The sequence below is a fragment of the Sipha flava genome, unplaced genomic scaffold (assembly GCF_003268045.1).
Source record: "Sipha flava isolate LNK unplaced genomic scaffold, YSA_version1 134_pilon_pilon, whole genome shotgun sequence".
Taxonomy (NCBI): domain Eukaryota; kingdom Metazoa; phylum Arthropoda; class Insecta; order Hemiptera; family Aphididae; genus Sipha; species Sipha flava.
Genome location: NW_020271760.1, coordinates 356,253 through 374,497, shown reverse-complemented (window position 1 = coordinate 374,497; position 18,245 = coordinate 356,253). Strand labels below are relative to the sequence as shown.

The window sequence follows — 18,245 nt, the reverse complement described above, 5'->3', positions numbered from 1 at the left end:
TCGTTACCGAAAACCGCTACAATGCGGTATTTCGACGTCGTCGGTCCGACCGGTAAGTCGTACGGTAATTTATTTATTAAGAGTTAACTCTATCATCACCGTTTCTACGGCCTCTCCTGAATTTCATTTAGGGATAATCATCTCAGTTATATATAACAAACGATATGCCCGATCAGAATTTCAAAATTCCAATTATGGGGAGGCTGTTGAAATGGACCGGTTATTTAATTGTCGCACTCTAAACACACGGTCGTGCGATTTACGTTTTCGCATTTACATTTACATTCGTATGGTTAAGCGTGAACATTTTTCATTCCTATCGTTCACACTTCAGCCCGTTCCGAGGACATCGTTTGAAACTTTTCGCTTGTCCGTTTTCAATTAATCTGTAATGAATCTGTGAAGTTTTTTGTTTATTTCAATTTACTTCATACGATTTACGGAGCATACTAATCGAAACCAAATAATCGTCTAGTGATTGTAAACCAATATGTTATTGGTACCTGAGTGAAATAGGTACTAAATGTGACGGATAACAGATAGTTATGTATAACACACACCGAAACATAATAATGTTTAACGATATTGTGGTAGTTTCATTTAACGACACAGTACCTCACAATTTACAATACATAACTTGAAGTAAACAAATTTTAAAATGGTTGGGTTATTTAAATTTTACGTTTTTCAATGCTGCAAAATGGAAGCGTACTAAATGCGTTTATAAAAAAATATTTTATGGTCGGATTTTTTTCCGCGTACTGTTTTGTTATATAGTTACATATAACTTTACTGCTGCTACACGATTAGGAATGAGGCGAGAATAAAAAGTTCAGACCTCTCCGGTTATATGTTTTCAAAATAATTTACTTGTAATATATTTTATAAAATAAAACTCAAAACTCGAAATAAACTTTTATTGAATTTTGTTATAAAACATTAATTGGTTTTATTTTTATTTTAAATTATTACAACAAAAATTTCAGCCACTCCGCTGTTTAAAGCGAAGTTTGTACTAGACAGGTTAATTAAATATGTCATGATGCGAATGGGAAACGTGTATAAATTAAACTATATGCTCGCGATCTCTTCAAATAAATAACAATACAGACACACATACGCGCGCACGTATTAACGTATAACAGTATTGTATAGGTGTACGCGATTTGTTCGAAAATCTAATTTCAAATATCTTCGAGCATTAATACTGTTGTGCACGGGACCGCACTGCATAATATTATTATGTATTATGATATCGAGAATAAGTCAAACTTTGAATCAAGGCTCATATGAATAATGTGTGTTGTTTATTTATTTATTCAATCTCTGTCTATCTCTGTCCCTTTCTCTCTCGACAGCAATTCGGATACAAGACCTTTCCTTTGCGTCGCGTTCTCGTTAAGGTTTGACGCGTACATGTCTCGAAGATATCACGTTACTGCAGTGCAAAATACATCCAGCCGGTATACACCGAGTACAGCAGTAGTAACAATATGTCTGCTAAAGAACTCGGGAGATTCAAATGAAATTTTATCGACAAACACCACCGGAATACGTAATAGTATTATAAAAAATGTTAGGCACTAGCATCTTCCACAATACGCTACCACCAGCCACATCACCGTATATTCCGTTATTGTCGTATGAAATATATTGTTATCACCGAATTTTTTTCGTTTAACATTTGTAACATTCTTACAAAGTTATAATACGTGTTTTTTCCGTGTGAAGTTTAAACTATGATACCATAATAATATCACTATGCGATGGTTGAATTGATAAATCAATATTTTCTATTCTTTTTTTTATCTTTCTTACCTGTCATATGAGTATAGCAATAACAATAATTTAGACTCGGGTAAGCGGTAAAACAGTCGGAAACTATTATTTTAGTCCGATATGCGATGAGTAGTATAAAAACGTATTATATTTCATGTAATGTCCTAGCGTTTTGTTTATTTTGTAGTCAATAGTACCATTAAATTGGTGTAATCGAATACTGAACAAAAGTAGTTTTTGAGTACCTACATATTAATATTTTATTCCTAACAAAGTAATACGATGAGTTATAATAGCTTTTAAGGGTAATCCTAACTACCAGAAATAGATTATTTTCACAACATTTTACTATTAAGATGTCTTGTGCAACGGTTTTCGGTTAGTTGCGTGTATCCAAGACGCTAGTTTCACGTATTAAAACTTTTTTGAACTTCATTAGATTCAAAGCTTTTCGTTTCCCTCGGCAGACATCCAAACCAACTTCTTGCCGAGATTAGCTCGTCAACAAAACGAGTGGAATGTCTACCGAATCTTAAGGCGGTCCTTTCCCGGCTTTTATGGATGACGCGACAGATTCTTTCGGTTCGCATCACGTGCTGTGGAAAACTCTAATCGTAATGAAACCAAAATGATTCATTGTTACGAAACTGCAATCCGGTCTTTGCAAACGATCCTCGGCTTCCGATCCATCTGTTTGAAAATTTTGGCTTTATAATCCAACATCAATCACTATATTGTCGTTCAAAATACAGTGTCTCTACATTCGAATCGTTATGGGTAAACGTAAACAACACGTCATTGTTATGCCTCAGACTTACGGAATGTCGCTGTAACTTGATTTTTTATATTTTGTTCCTTGTCATCGCGTATAGCTGACATGGTCGTTTTAGTAATAGTCCAAGAAAGCTCTCAAATAATATTCGTATAACACTCTTATTTTAAATTTTTTTCTTTTACTTTTCGGTAGTCACGTCCAAGACACGGATCGGAGAGACTAAAAAAAAAAAAAAAATTGAAGAAAAATATAATTTTATTTTATATAGGAATGGCTAGGGCGGAAAAAATGAAATGCCTGCTTTTGAACCGAAACCCTGAGCACGCTCATGTGATGTCCCATTTACAGACAATTTCTTCGAACAGAAATATTTGATAATATAATATTATAAATGTAAAATGCCGGAAAAGCGTTTCGGGAGGGATTATCGCATTGTATTGATCTCCTCAACTGTCTACAAAATCACGCCACTAATGTACTACGTATAAAATACAGTCAGAATATATAATATGATAATAATATAATATTTATATAATATTGATATAATATAATATAATAATAATATAATACAATCAAACGTACAGTAATAACAACAGTTTTGTAAATAGCGTAATATAATCTACTGTGTATAACGTGATGACGCAGACAAGATGAGTGACGTGCGTATACAAGGCAAAAAATATAAATAATAAGTATAATAAGTTAGGTAAAAAGGGTACAAAAGCTCGCCATACAAGATGTTCTACTAAAGTTCACACGATATCACTTTTAATAATAATCGAACGCTGTTGTTTTTAAAATATTTCAATAAATCGTGAGCCTAAAATCGGACCACTGTAGTATTTTGTGAATATGTGAATGTTTTTTTTTTTTTTTTGTTATCAGTATGCATAAAAAATTACTACTTCTGATTCGATTTATTGTTAAAAAATTCGTCGGTTGAAAATGTATTCGGATCGCCGAGAAAACCCGTGGTATCACGCGACACCCTGCGCGTTGTCTGCAAAGGCAGCTTGATCATACGTTTTGTGGTTCACTGAACTACCAAAAATTTCGGAGGTGAGTGTCATTTTAATAGGTGGCTACTTGGTCTTGACATCTGACAGCGGTAGGCAATATAAAATCGGTAAATTAATAAAAATCGGGGGTAAGTTTTTGTATTCCCTTTTGGCAGGTGGGTGGGTGGTATTAACCGTGCTCGAACCACTAACCGAAAAATGTCAAACAGCCTCTACGATTATCCGTAATACCGCGTGCGGTGTCGCGTACGAATCGATGATCCGGTCGGCCGGTGACGCGCATTCAGACAGAGCAATGGGACGGCGCGAGCGGGGCGAAAATCTGTTTGCACAATACGGCGTGCACGGGCGGAGAGGCGTTCTAGAGCAGCTGCCACGCGAATCTTTCCGGATCGAACGAGTCGTGCAATTGCGCGCGACGACGACGACGACGACGACGACGACGACTTCCGTCCGCCGACCGCTCCGACGGAACCGATGCACAGTGGTCTGAACATGAAAATAGTTGGCTGAAAATCTAATTTTTTCAAAGTTAGTTAAAAATTGTATGTGGTGGGGCCATTTTGATTAAGAAATGATTACGAACGGAAAATCGCAATATTTTTTAAAATAATACATATCATCCACTTAAATGTTTTATTTTTCCACGAATATAAATACATTATGTCATTATTGATGTACAGCTGTATACCTTAAGTTCGGTAAAAAATGTATACAAAAAACAATTTTAAGCATTCCATTCTGTGTCGGTTGTTACGGCGACGATCGGTGTTCGAGTGCGATCAGCGGCGCGTATTTAGGAATTGTTATAGGGAGGGGACGGGTCATTGAATGACATACATAAGTGTACCCTCCCTTTGAGTTTTTCGAAAAATTCTCACTGAATGCAGTAAAATAATAATATTTTATTTACGGAATAAAAATGGTTTACTGTTTACACGCTACAAACTTTTATATTTGTTATAATAATTTATTATTTGCAATTGTAATACGAAATCGAGTTTTTTTTATTTAGTTGCAAGTTCATCAATTGTTTCATCGGTGTTTATGTCTGTCGTCCGATTAACTGGTTAAAGTGCTAGTCCGCCAGACGTTCCTAAGGGAAAAAAAGACCCTGGGGGGGGGATCGATCCCCCAAATCTCTCCCCCGTAAATACGTCGCTGAATACGATTCGGGGACTCGCGCGACGAAACGACCCCGGAAAACAGTGAACGAGGTCGTGTTCGTGCGACGGCGGGCGGTCGGACCTACTCGGATGTCCATTGGAAATCCGATCGCTTCTGCTTCGGATCGATTTGTCCGGGGCGAAACCTATTGTTGCTATAATCGGTTTCGCGATGCGACAGTGGTGTACAATGCGTTTGGTCACGTGTTAGAATTGAGAATTACGATTTCCCAGTAGGACACGAGGCCAAAGTTTCGACTAATTATGTCTTCTTCCCACCGTATCCTCCCGACGTTACGTCGACCGCTGGTTAGTTCCGCTGATGGCTGTTTCCTTTTTTTTTTCCTCCGAAACTTTCAAAGCGACGATTTCCCAATTACAATTGCGGAATTAAATAACTAAACACTTCGTGTTGCCTTTTTTCTATTTCCATTTGAAACTGTTTATGGCTACTGTTAGTACTAATAACTATTAACTACTGTTAATCATATAACTATGTATTAAAAAATAAGTAAAATAGTATTATATTAAGGAATTCGTTAGACCTATCCACTCCAATATCTTTTGATTGATTGATACAGTTCGGAACTCTATAAAATCAGTGCGAAACCCGCTGGCAGGACTGATTCGGTTAGTTACTCGGAATAACATTATTCGGATAATCTCAAAATTGTCCTACACCAGTGCTCAGCAACCAGCAACATTAATGGATGACGTATTAAAAACCACCCAATACATTTCCGCGAAATCGTGGATAACAATAAAATATCGTGTACGTGACGGGTTAATTATAATATTTTATCATTTGCATACGCACCGTGCATTGCTGTAACGTCGTGCGGAAGGGATGGCGTATTCGGGATCGACTCAAGTACGTTATTATTATGACCGAAGAGACCGTGCACGTTCATGGAATTTTAAATCTGTGCTTGATTAGAATCAAAAACTGCTGCTGCCACCTAACCTTCCACCACATACCACGAGAGGGTATGATCAAGGATTTAATTCTCGTTTCGGTTCGACGAACGCATATCGGGTGAAGTATTCGAAATTTATTGGGACGTAATTTTCTTATAGAATTTTGTATTTTTCGCTTTAAGTAGATGTGCGTTTATTTTCTATAGCCAAGCATTCGCAGTTTTCGTTACTTCTTCATGTGTTGTTAATGTATGACATCAAATTGTATCAACGGTGTCGGCATGTTCGATTTTCAAATGATAATTTGACGTATTCGTTAAGAAAGTAAAAGCAACCATAAATTAAAACTACGAAACAAATAAACATAATTCGATATTTGCGAGTTAAAGTTTTGTAAAAAAAACACGCACGTTCACCTTATAAAAAAATAAAAATAAAAATAAAAATGTCTCCCAATACTTTGTATATATGATAAAGTACGGCCAATGTCTGCCTACAGATATTTACAACTTAGCAAAATTTCACAGAGTGAGGGTATTAAAATGTTTTCCCAGTGAGACTAAGCTCTTTTTCCCTTCTAATATATATATACATACGTGTGTATGTGAATAAGTTTTTATATTCGTGAATTATTGAAGAGAAACGCTTATATTAAGTGTGCGTAGAGGAATACACAATTTCCCTCTCGTTTTTTAAATAATTTTCGATTCACCTCTATTCGTTAAACAAACATGTGCTAACTGAATTCTTTATCACGACTCGAATCCTGACCTAAAATATATAAGTATTAGCGTTAAATCGGTTTCACCATAATAGACGTAATGCGTGTGTTTTTCCTTTTTTTTTTTTTTTTTTTTTTTTCAGAGAAATACTCCGTGTATTTACAGGCGGTAAATATGCGTTTCAAGAGTTTCACGTTGTTTATTATGCACACTAGTTGTGATCCGACTACGTTTTACGTTTTTTTTTTATGTTTTACGTTAAATGTTTTACTTAGAACCATGTCAAAACTGTCATTACGATTTTGAAAATATACAACCAAAATTAACGAACTGTTTTCGTACTCATTAAAATTGAAAATGAAAAATACATTGACTCGAACTAAACCTCTTCGCTGTGTCATAAACGTAACGTAGTTTCGAAACCATTATAAAATACCGGTAAACTTGTGCGGCCAGTCTAGAGGCGATTCCGCTTGATTTTTCGCGATGTATGTATGATTTTTGTAAACACCTAATTAGACGGAAAATCGTTTACAAACAATACAACCATGGATGTGCGTGAAATTGGCCCTCCTAAATCAAGCTAGCAACTCCAAACCTTCACAGACATTTTGCAGTTAATTTTCTATAATTTGCTATGTAGTTTTCAGAGTTTGCAAACCTATGATTTTTCTGGAAATTAATGTATAAAACTCTATATTCTACAAAGTCTTTCCCATCCGATTTCAAACTATGTAGTCATTTGAACCTATAAATAAAAAAAGCTCCCCTTTATTGATTAATTAATACTTTTAACATACTGATTTCATTTTTTGACCAATTATTTGCATTTTCATGCAATTTTAAAAAAGTGTAACCGAGTTAGGTTCGGTTAGTCTAACCAGTGGTGGCGCCACGATTTGTTATTGGAAGGGTCAAATGAAGGTCAAGTCAAAATATTCAAAAATTATTTTTTAGCACAAACCACTTCCCTAAAAATAAAATCTATGAGCAATTATTATCTAGGTAGGTACTTAATTTAGTTAAAAACATAACAAATGAAAAGTTATTTTATTATAAATAGCAAACTGGACTTCTGATGAATTTTGGTGCATTGTGTTCAAACTAATTTCCATTATTAAATTATTGTGTTTAATAGAAAATCATTTTCACTCAATAAACATTTAATAAAAAAGTTGTATTCGTATATCAATTACGTGAAGATTAATTTATACATTTATTTTATTTTGCATTATAGCAAGAACTCATTTACATATATTACGGTATTTTAAAATTTAAAACGAGTTGTGAGTTTAACTGGTGTTATGTACAATCAAACCCGTATTTAGTGGGGGACACTTATGCCCGGGGACGTCAAATGTCAGAGGCGGCAAAATATTTTAACAAAATGAATTTTAAAAATGATGTACCTAATGAAAAAAAAATTTAGTATGTTTTATTATGTTATAATTTATAAATTAAAAAAAAATTGTATTTTAACTATATTATAATTTGTTAATTAAAAAAAAGGAAATTGTATGTTTTATTATGTTATAATTTGTTTAATTTGTTAATTATAAAAATTATTAAACGATTTTCATTTATAAATTATATTTTAATATTAAAGAATCTCGATTATGGACAAAATAATTAGTGTTATATTATTATTTTTTATTTGAGGATTGGGCATAAATTATATGCCCGGGGGCGCCAAATTTTTAAATACGGGCCTGTGTACAATGCACATATAGTATAATTATATTAGTATATAATATAATTATAGCAACACATAATCATTGTGACTAACATTTTACAGAAATAGATGAATTCTGAGTATACTCTATATATACTCTATATAGCTAATCATTTGGCCTCTTTGGTTCCTTGGTTTTTTCTTGTGCACCTAATGGATTAGTATAATACTATTCACTCAGTGTTTCTAAATTTACATACTCATACATTTAATATTATTTTATATTAAATGATATTTGATATTGTTCAAATCATTTTTCTTATTATCAATTATTCAGTGATCTGTGTTTTTATTGGTATAGTATTCAAAAACTATTTATTTCATTTTACTATGGTCAACATAATGATAAATGACATTGGGAAATAAACAATGATCTAATTAAAGAAATTCAGAAAATTTCAAATCCTGTAAAAATTCAGATAACTCCACATTTAATTATATATGTAATAATCTAAAATTGTTTTTTAATAATTTTTAGTATATCATATCTTATTTTTTTTAAATAATTATTTTAAATTAATTTTAAATAAAAATAAGAAATATTTAAAAAAAACTAAATTGTTTGAGTTATGTTTGTAAATAATTTATGATTAAAAAAAAAAAAAAAAGAGTAATAAATAATAAATAATCTATAATTTAAATTATTGCTAGAATATAGGATAAACTTTGAAGATTTTGTACAGTTTAAATCTAAAACGAAATTAAAAAATAACTAGGAATTCTATCATAAATAAAGTATTTCTATAGGTGAAAAGTAATATTGGCTTTTTTGACAAAATGAAGTTTACTTCAGATTTTCGCGGAAAAAATATAAAAAGAAGACGTCAAAAACGATTCTTAAATTCATTTTAATATCAAAATATTTTGAAAATGGGAAGAGGGTATAGATGTAATTATTTGAAAATTAAGAGTTTGTTTTTTTCAAAACGTTTTACATTAAATCTTAATAAAAACATTTTTTAGAATTTTTTAAAATGAATTTAAAATTAATAGATATAGTATATACACCAGTGCATTTTTTAACTAGTTAACTAGGCGACATAAATGTCGCTCAGTGATTATACTCTGTCCACAGTATTTTAAATGATTGGGCGAAATAATGCGAAACAATCGTGTAATACTATAATCAGACTATGGTATTATACATTGACTATTTTGAGAAAAACATTTTTGTCGCCCAATGAAAATTCCTTACAAAATGCACTGATATACACAGTATGTTATAAAATTATTGAGGTGTGTTCAATCATTTTTCTATTTAACATTTTTAGATTCTGAGTAAAAAAGGGATTTATTTGAATTGCTAAAGGATTGTTTTAATTCGTGTATACAATTTTGACCAGAAAGAGTGTTCCGATACATAAAAACCTAGTACTCATCAAATTAATCTAAATCATTCTTATCAGATGAAAAGGTATATGTAAAATTATAACCATACTAGTGTTTTTATTTGATAACTAAAAAATATAATAATATTTAAATTAAATTAATTTAGATATGTCCACAAAGCCCCCAAACTTCTTGAACGGAGCCCTAGGGCTCCACGGAGCACAGTTTGAGAACCCCTGATTTAATCTATTATAACCAAATAATTTTGAATTTCGATTATACAGACCGTCAAAGAAACGTTGATGTACGATAATATGTATAAAACAAAGTCAATCAATTATTGTTCAAACTCCATGAATAATTATTATTTAAAATGGTTTTATTTTCTTACTTCTTACATACTTTTCAATTATTATCTTTGAGCCCGTGTATTTGACACACGCAATACACACGGTTATTGCGGCACTGATTCTGAAATATTATAAAATAAAATATATTTTAATAAATAAATTATTGTTGTATTGAACATCCGAATATTTTCAACATCTTACAACGAGAAATATTCTAAGAATCTAAAATATATATATATATATATATTTGTAAATATTAACACTTATATTTAAATATTACATTTTCTTTATACCTCTAAATTTGTTACACTAAACCACTAAGGCTTTTTTTTTAAATTCTCAACATCTTTTGAAGTTATACAGGCGTTCTTTAAGTATACTAAGTCAATAATGTTTTATTGGGAAAACTGTGGATATGAAAATTCTGAAAACTACATAACACATTATGGCAAATTAATTGCAAAATACCTGTGAAGGTTTGGAGTTGCTAGCTTGATTTAGGGGGGCTAACATCACGCACATCAACCATGGTTACTTTCAAATTGATATTACACGTTCGTCGAGTGGCGATCAGACGGCGAACGAATAAAGTTGTATATTTTTATTTGTTCGTTTTCCGCCGTCACGTTCGCTCTTAATGGAAAGTTAATTATTGTGCGAAAATCCAATGGATTATTATTTATGGGTGATCGAGAGAACACGTTTTTCGGACTTTGATCCACCGCCGTGGCGGCGCAAAGAGGTGTTTACATGATCCATGAAAAATGGGGGTGGGTGGTCTGCGTGAAAATAAAGCCGAGAAAACAATTATTACGGTAAAATACTGAATACGTCCCAACAGTAATATCAAACGTAAAACACTGAAATAAGTCACTCTAATAGGTTATAAATAAAAATCATTTGTGTACGTCGTGCGTGTAGTGACTTGGTGCAGTCCGCGAAAACAAACAGATTTGGTCGGTGATTCTAGCGGAAAAAAAGAATTACTTCCCGGATCGTGTGCGTACAAATACGCGTATAATAAAACTTTCGTTCGATTCGTTCTTGCGATCGCACTGCGAACGCGATAAAACGGATAAAAGGAAATTTCATCATCGCGTACTTTCGATTCCACCGCTCTCGCGCGTCGGTCGTGCCGTTGAGGCGCGGACGAATTATTTACGCGCATCATGTGAGCTGTCATAGTTTTATATTTTTTCTTTCTTTCGGAAGCGCAACGGTAGAAGCTCTGCGCTTGGAAAATGTCTGGCACTGACATCGTTCGCGGCCCGTAGAAAGCTCTTACGGGCGTGCGCCACAGTCTTGTACAATTTGTGTCACATTATAAGTGTTCTCGTGCGCACAACATTCAACGCAGTGAGACGTCCTCCGCGCCGCCATCCCCGACTTGAACTGTGCGCGGGCGATCGAAACAATCGGATTTGCGCGCCAGGACGTCATTACGGGGGAGAGTTTTTCTTTTATTTTCGCCGGGTGACGTACGGTCCAACAAATATCCAAGCAGAGGGACCAATTTGGATCGCGAATGTTTCCAAACGGAAAATGATACCGGGCACCGTTCATCAAACAACAGCGTTCGGGGTTGTAAATTCGTTAAGAAAACCAAGAACAACACTTTCGCATTCGGTTTTTCTTGATTCAAACCCGTTTGGTCGAAAACACGTTTCCCTTCCAGATAACAATATTTTCCTAGTTGAGGTTTTGTTAAACACCTGTGCTGTTGGTCCCCTCAAACGACGTGCCTACTATTCGCATACATAATGAGTAATCAAATCAGCTAAAATGATCTTTTTGTATTAAAACGATTAACTTGCAGAACGTTGAATTTATTTTTTAACCGAATTGATAACAGCCCGTTTTTTAATTGTTTATACGTATGCACCCAAATAAATATAAAATAATTCCACTTATCCTTGTAATTAGAGTTTGGATTATGAAAGTATTACCTTTTATTTTTTTCTGTTGGTCGAAAACCTAGCTGTGTCTGCAGTACATTTTTTTTATGCTACGTAGAATAAAATTAATTACGTTTAATTTCGCTTTTCATTTTTTATATTTCTACTATTTATTAGCGTTTAAATGTTTTTTTTTTACTTTTATGTTGTATTTTTTATAACAATACTATAAAATATGTCTAAATATACATATTTAAAATATTTAGAAATTTGATATTTTTTTATGTCCAAGTTCGTAGCTCAATCAGTTATATTTCGTAATATTTGATTTAATGGGTTAAAGAAAAATACTTGGTTGCATTTCATTACATTGAATCGTTTCGTATATTGAAGAAGAAAAATTGAATGATTACTAACTAAAAAACGTATCGAATAGATATGAGGGGGTTCAAACCCTCGAAACTATATCTGCAGTCTTACAAGGTAGGTAACATCAATAGAACGACTTCCGGAAGACATGACATTGAACGACTTGATATACTTCAAATTCACGTCCATGGTTTCAGTAGATGTCGAGAGGGGTTTCTCAATTATTAAATCATTTCATCAGATTTCTGACAAAGTTTTGCATTAGAAAATACTAAAAACTATTAAACTTTCAATCAACCCCAGTTTTCATTCGTAAAAATACTTTCTGTATAATTTTAAAATAATTATTGTACCGTGTTGTATATATTAAGCATTAAAGAATAAAACAAAAATAATACGTGTGTTTTAATTTTACTACGGGTTTTTTTAAAAACCGTTAAAAAATTTTTTTTGAAAAAAAATATTGGTGCTTAAATTTTAGATTTTAAGTTTTTTATCGTTGTATTTTAGGTGCAATGCTAATTTTATTCGAAATTGACTGATTATTAATCTACAGAGTTATTTCACATTTTAACCAAAAGTAGCGACTTTAAAATATCATTAAGACTTATAAAACCATAGTTGTTTAAAATCGTTTTACTTATCTATTACTCATATCGGACTAACGATGCTCGTAATTCGTCTAGACTACCACAAATATCGGACAGAAAATAATACGCGTTTCTCACCACCACAATGGTTATATGGTTCTGCGTTGTCGATTCGATGGATCCACGTTCGTCCGCGGCGATACGTATCGCGTTGTTATTCGAGAACGAGACTTTCGTTACTGCCGTTTGAACCTTTGATATCGCTATCGTCATTGGCTCAACTAGGTGGGCGCAAAAGAGTTTTAATAACCCTGAGTTCAAATTAAGTGGTTCAGTTTTTTTTTTATTCAGATGTATATAATCTATAGATCACCGTCCACCGCTCGAAAGACCACTCGACGGGTTCGCGTTCGGTTTTTTTTTTCTTTTATTTCTCTCTCACTCCCGTACGTTTGTTTACCATTATCCTCGTTCTATTTTTGTTTATTTTTTTTTATCGTACGCAATCATCGCACACCGGTATGTTATCGTAATACGTATACGCTGTTCTCGTAACAAGCACAACCCCGTCGGTAACGGTGTGCGCGGCGGACAGCGTGTAGATCTAATGTTGTGTTTACGCACATATACACATGCGGTGTTCGCTCTCTTTGCCACCGGAACGGCAATGCGATCTTCTGCCGAGACGATCGTGGGCGAAAAAAACAAACATGCGACCACCGACCCCGTCGTGTATACACGGAACACAACCGACGTTTAGCAGAACTTGGCCGTCGTTTCATCGATTTCCAATTGGTTTTCCATTGCTTTCACCTGCTCCTCCGACCCACCGCTGTGATCCCTGTTCCATGTATGTTTACTCTTGAAGGAACGTTGTCGTACGGACAACGTGAGGGCCGACGGTACATGTTTACAACAACCGCAATCCGCGTGGTCTAGTCACGACGTGCTCGCGAAATGGATTCGACCGGTGTTACCGTTCGTACGTCATCAAGCACGCACGACGCAGCAAGATCATAGCTCGGTTTTTTTTTTTTTTGTTGATTTTTATTCATTTTTAATGCAAAATATTGCATACTAATGTAACGTAATACAGCGTATTATGAGCCCCGCTGAGCAAGCTCGTGCGGGGGCCCGTAAGTCTTCTTAACTATATCAAAATACACGTTTTATCATAAGAAGTATAAGAACTTAACGATTTAGGTGAATGTAGCTTGTTGTAGTAGCCACTGTGTTAATTTTAATTTGAGCTTAACGCAATCTGAATAATCTCGTAATTCGTATGATAGGTTATAATGAATATTTAGACCAGTGTATAGAAAGAAGATAAGAGTATGAGTATATTTATGTACATTAGAGGAGATAATATTATTTAATTTACCACTGATGCTAAAATTATGGCAAATAGGTTTAATTTGATTATTTTTTATTAAAAAAGTAACTGTTTTTTTTTTTTTTTTTGTAAAAATGTTTTTTCTTGGTTAAAATGTTTAATTCCTTGAACAAGTTACCAAAAACAAAGTTTCAGGTTTTATTTAAGATTATCCTTAGAATACTATTTTGTTATTTGGAGTTTATAAAGATTGTTTTTATTTGCGGCGCCTCACAGTGACCAGCCTAGAAATATTTTTATTTTTTTTATTTTTGAGAAGGTTAATAATTTTCACTTTACAGGAGAACACAATAGTCAATATTTATCCGTAATCATATCTGCGACCGCAATTGCTTTTATTATAAAAAATGACCTTGGTGGAAGTTTTTGAAATTTAACTTAAATTATATAACATATTTAAATATTTATTGACATTTCGGAAGAGGTTTTAACCGCCCTTCGACACGCCCCTGGCATCTCATGTAATTATGCCATAGATTAGTGTTCATTGTACAAGTGTCTTATATGCTACTTTAGTTTGATTTTTGTTTAAAATAGATCAAGATTCTAAATTGTTTAAAGACGTGAGAGAATTTCCTTATTTTTATAACAAGGAGTTAATATGCTCTATCTATTTTAGATTATGGGATATTTCTATACATAAATATATAACGTTAAAATTAAATTATTTATATACTATCACAAAAACATAAGTTTAGGGTAGTAAAATCATGCGAACGTAATAAAAAATTATCAATATTTGAGAAGTCTTTTTTAATTAGTTTTTGAGGTACCTAAGTTAAAAGGTAATAGTGAGAGACGTGCGATGGTATATTCATGGCAAGCGTAAGTTACCTACACTATAACCGTTGATAAAATTTAAATGATCTATAGATAAATAAAAAAATGTTAAAAAAATTATTCTTCTTTTCCTACCTTTCAACTTACTGAAATCAATTATTCAGGCAGTCGATTGCAACGTTGATTTTGAATTTGAGATATCATATGCATTTTGCAATAATTATATAAGATATAAGAATAATATAGCATAATTTACAAATGAAAATTATGATTATAATAATTTACGACTGAGTAAGATTTTACATTCGGTAGATATGAAATCCATCTTGTGTAACTGAACAAAATGTATTTCATTATATTTTTTACCTGGATAGTTTAAATATTCCTCTTAATACTGTACGAAAAAAAAATACACGTGAGCACTACAGTTTTTGCTATTATAATTATTAATCATATTAAAATATTGTTGCTATCCAAACTGAATGGGCTGAAAGTTTAAAACTTGATGAAAAAACAATCATATAAATAATAATATTTCAAACGGGCCCAGGTGGATTTAAAATATAAATTAACTCTATGAAATCAATAACGTATGCTTTTTACTAAGACGGAGAAGAGCGATTGTATCTATACATATATATTATGAAATAAAAAAATATACAATATCGTATTGTAATATCGTATATTGATTTGTTGACTTACGAGATTAAGAGAAACTAATCAGATTATTGTTTGATTAAATAGTTGGGTAGTAAAAAATTGAATCTGTTCAGAAAAAATAAAATATTAGACTTATTTAGATAACTTAATATTTAAATAGAGTTTAAGAAAAGAATTTTCTTGATAATTTTTATTAGTTTCATCAAACATTTGATTTATACAACAATAAAACGAAAAATTTGTTTACAACAAACAAAGGTTGACGTGCATATCGTAAATTGTACGGATTTATTGTAGAATGTATTCGGTAGACTATCGGTGATAGTCTTCCGAAAAACTACGCATTCGAATTTCAAAAGTCGATCGATAAGATAATGCATACTTTTTAAGGCACTCATATCGGCTACTCCCGAAAAGAAAAAGGAGGTAATGTCTTAAAGCACTCATCGTTGTGAAACTGAATTCGTTCCTTGATAATAGGCTCCCTAACATAATTTGTGTTTACTATGGGACAAACCTTTTATGCTACAATGGGACGAATCTTTTATGCTAAATTTATTTCTTCGAAATTTCCATCTAGATAAACGATTTTTTGTAAATTAAAAAATATCAAAAATCATGAAGTATACTAAATCAAGCAGTTGATTTTCAGTAAGAAGAATTTTATAAAAAGGCTCTGTATTGAAGTTTTCTAAAAGTAACAAAGTTAAAAGTAAATTCAATAATGAACCATATGAGTAAAGTAATAGAAATAAAACTTTCGATCAGCAATTAAAACGGCAAACCGCACAGAAAAGAATGCTTTTTTATTCAAGCATGAAGGCGTAATAAGTAATATATTATATGGATGAAAAATTATGTGATTTATTTTGAAAGTCTAGTAATCGTCCTATTGCAGTGAAAGTTAAATGTAATATTTTACAGCAGCTTTATTTTTGTGATATCCCGAGACGAATCGCTCCTCCCATGCTTCCGTTCGCCTATATCCACACCTATTATCCATAGGGTCTACCATGTGTCGAAGTGCTATTGAAATTACATGTGATTTATCTTTTCTTTTTCTTTAACAGCGCCAGAACGAATTTTCAAAGTGATCGTCGATGACAACGATGACGACGACGAGGACGACATTACTGAAGGAAGCGGAGGTGAGCTGAACTCCACGACATCGGTACCGACGACCAGCAGCGGAGCTCCATCGACCGGTCCAAAAATGTGGCCGACCGAGATCAACATCACGTGCTACGCCGCTGGCATGCATCCCGAACCGTCCATGAACATCTGGGTGAACGGAGTGTACGTATTCCTTCAATAACAGTGCACGAAAACAGTAGTGATTGTTTGCCGTGTACAGGGTGAGCCACGTAGTGTTATGGTGGCACCAGCGCAACCAAACTAATAGTTTTGGGGGTGCACAAATTATGAATGGTTCGCAAACCCGCAGGGGTGTAACCCTCGCCACTGCAATTTTATAATAACACCTCGGGGGGAGACGCAAATGGTTTGCTGTGTGCCCTCCTGGTCGTGCCGATGACGCAACACATTTTGGAAAACATGATGGCTTACCTTGTATATATTATACACTCTATGTATGTGTATTGCTGCATTACATTAATACAATTTAGTGATTATGTAGAAAAAATAAATTAACCATTTTCAATTCATGCGTGTCATTTGTGCGAGGATACAAAACATGAATTTGATACACATTGAATTAATGGAAACTCGAGAGTCAACCTACCTAATATCCGTAGGGACGAGATTAGAAAGTTTTTATATATTGACAATACGGAACGGTTTGTGGCATTGATTCTTTAACCATTGAGCGAGCTTGTGCGTTAATAGTCTTAAAGTATCATTTAGTTATTACTTATTCCTTAATAGTATGAATTTAAGTGTACTTGAGAACGGATTTCTTTTTTCTTCAGTTGTTCCGAACAAAATGTATGATAGGCAGGTAGTTTTAGTGTTGATTTTACATTTTACATCAATAAAACATCTACAATTTTCTCGAGAACGTTGAAGGATGAGAAAAATTTGTCGAAAATATTTTTTTATGTGATACAGAAGTTGGAATATTGGTATTTTTTTTTATTCATTTTCATTGACGATAATGAGCCATCGCGTCTAAAAACTTATTTTAACCTAAACTGATAATGTGGAATAGATTTGTTGATTTTCAGATGTTATGAAAAACAAATATCTTAAGTATAAGACTTTCAAGGAATTTTATTATTATACTTGGATCAACCTAAATTGTATGTCTTTAAGAATAACAAAAAAAAAACAATAATTTAAATTACAATTATTGTTAAAAATATTATATAAATTATCTACCGCTATTATTAAAATATTGTGTTTTGCAAAAACGAACGGGAAAAATGTTATGATTAATTTTATCATAAATTATGGATTTAACCTTGCATTTAGTTTTCACTTTAATGAAATCACATCATTAAGTTAAATTTTAAATGTTATCTTTATCGTAATTTTTTTATACAAATTACCATTGCATTGTGTAAAAATCTAAATTACTATATTTTGTCGTAATGTCATACATTTTGAATTCACATGACTTCCCAATTCAATTTTCTGTAAATAAGTAAGTTTTTATGAAACTTCGACGACAGCCTTAAGGTTAAAAAAAAAACCAAGGACAGACATAAAAATCGAATCGTTGTGCAACCAATAAACACCTCTCCGAGTGGTCGAATATAGTTCCTAGCTATCGAGACTTTGAAAATGCAATCAAAAATGTCTCGGGGGAC

General features: G+C 32.9%; 1 protein-coding gene across 1 annotated transcript in view; it reads left to right on the top strand.

The window, feature by feature from the left end:
* LOC112679305 overlaps positions 1–18,245 on the top strand; it is an 83,374-nt gene that overhangs the window by 57,576 nt on the left and 7,553 nt on the right. The window contains exon 3 of the mRNA XM_025549054.1: positions 16,548–16,773. Coding sequence (XP_025404839.1) covers positions 16,548–16,773 — 226 coding nt within the window. The remainder of the gene's footprint in view (positions 1–16,547; positions 16,774–18,245) is intronic.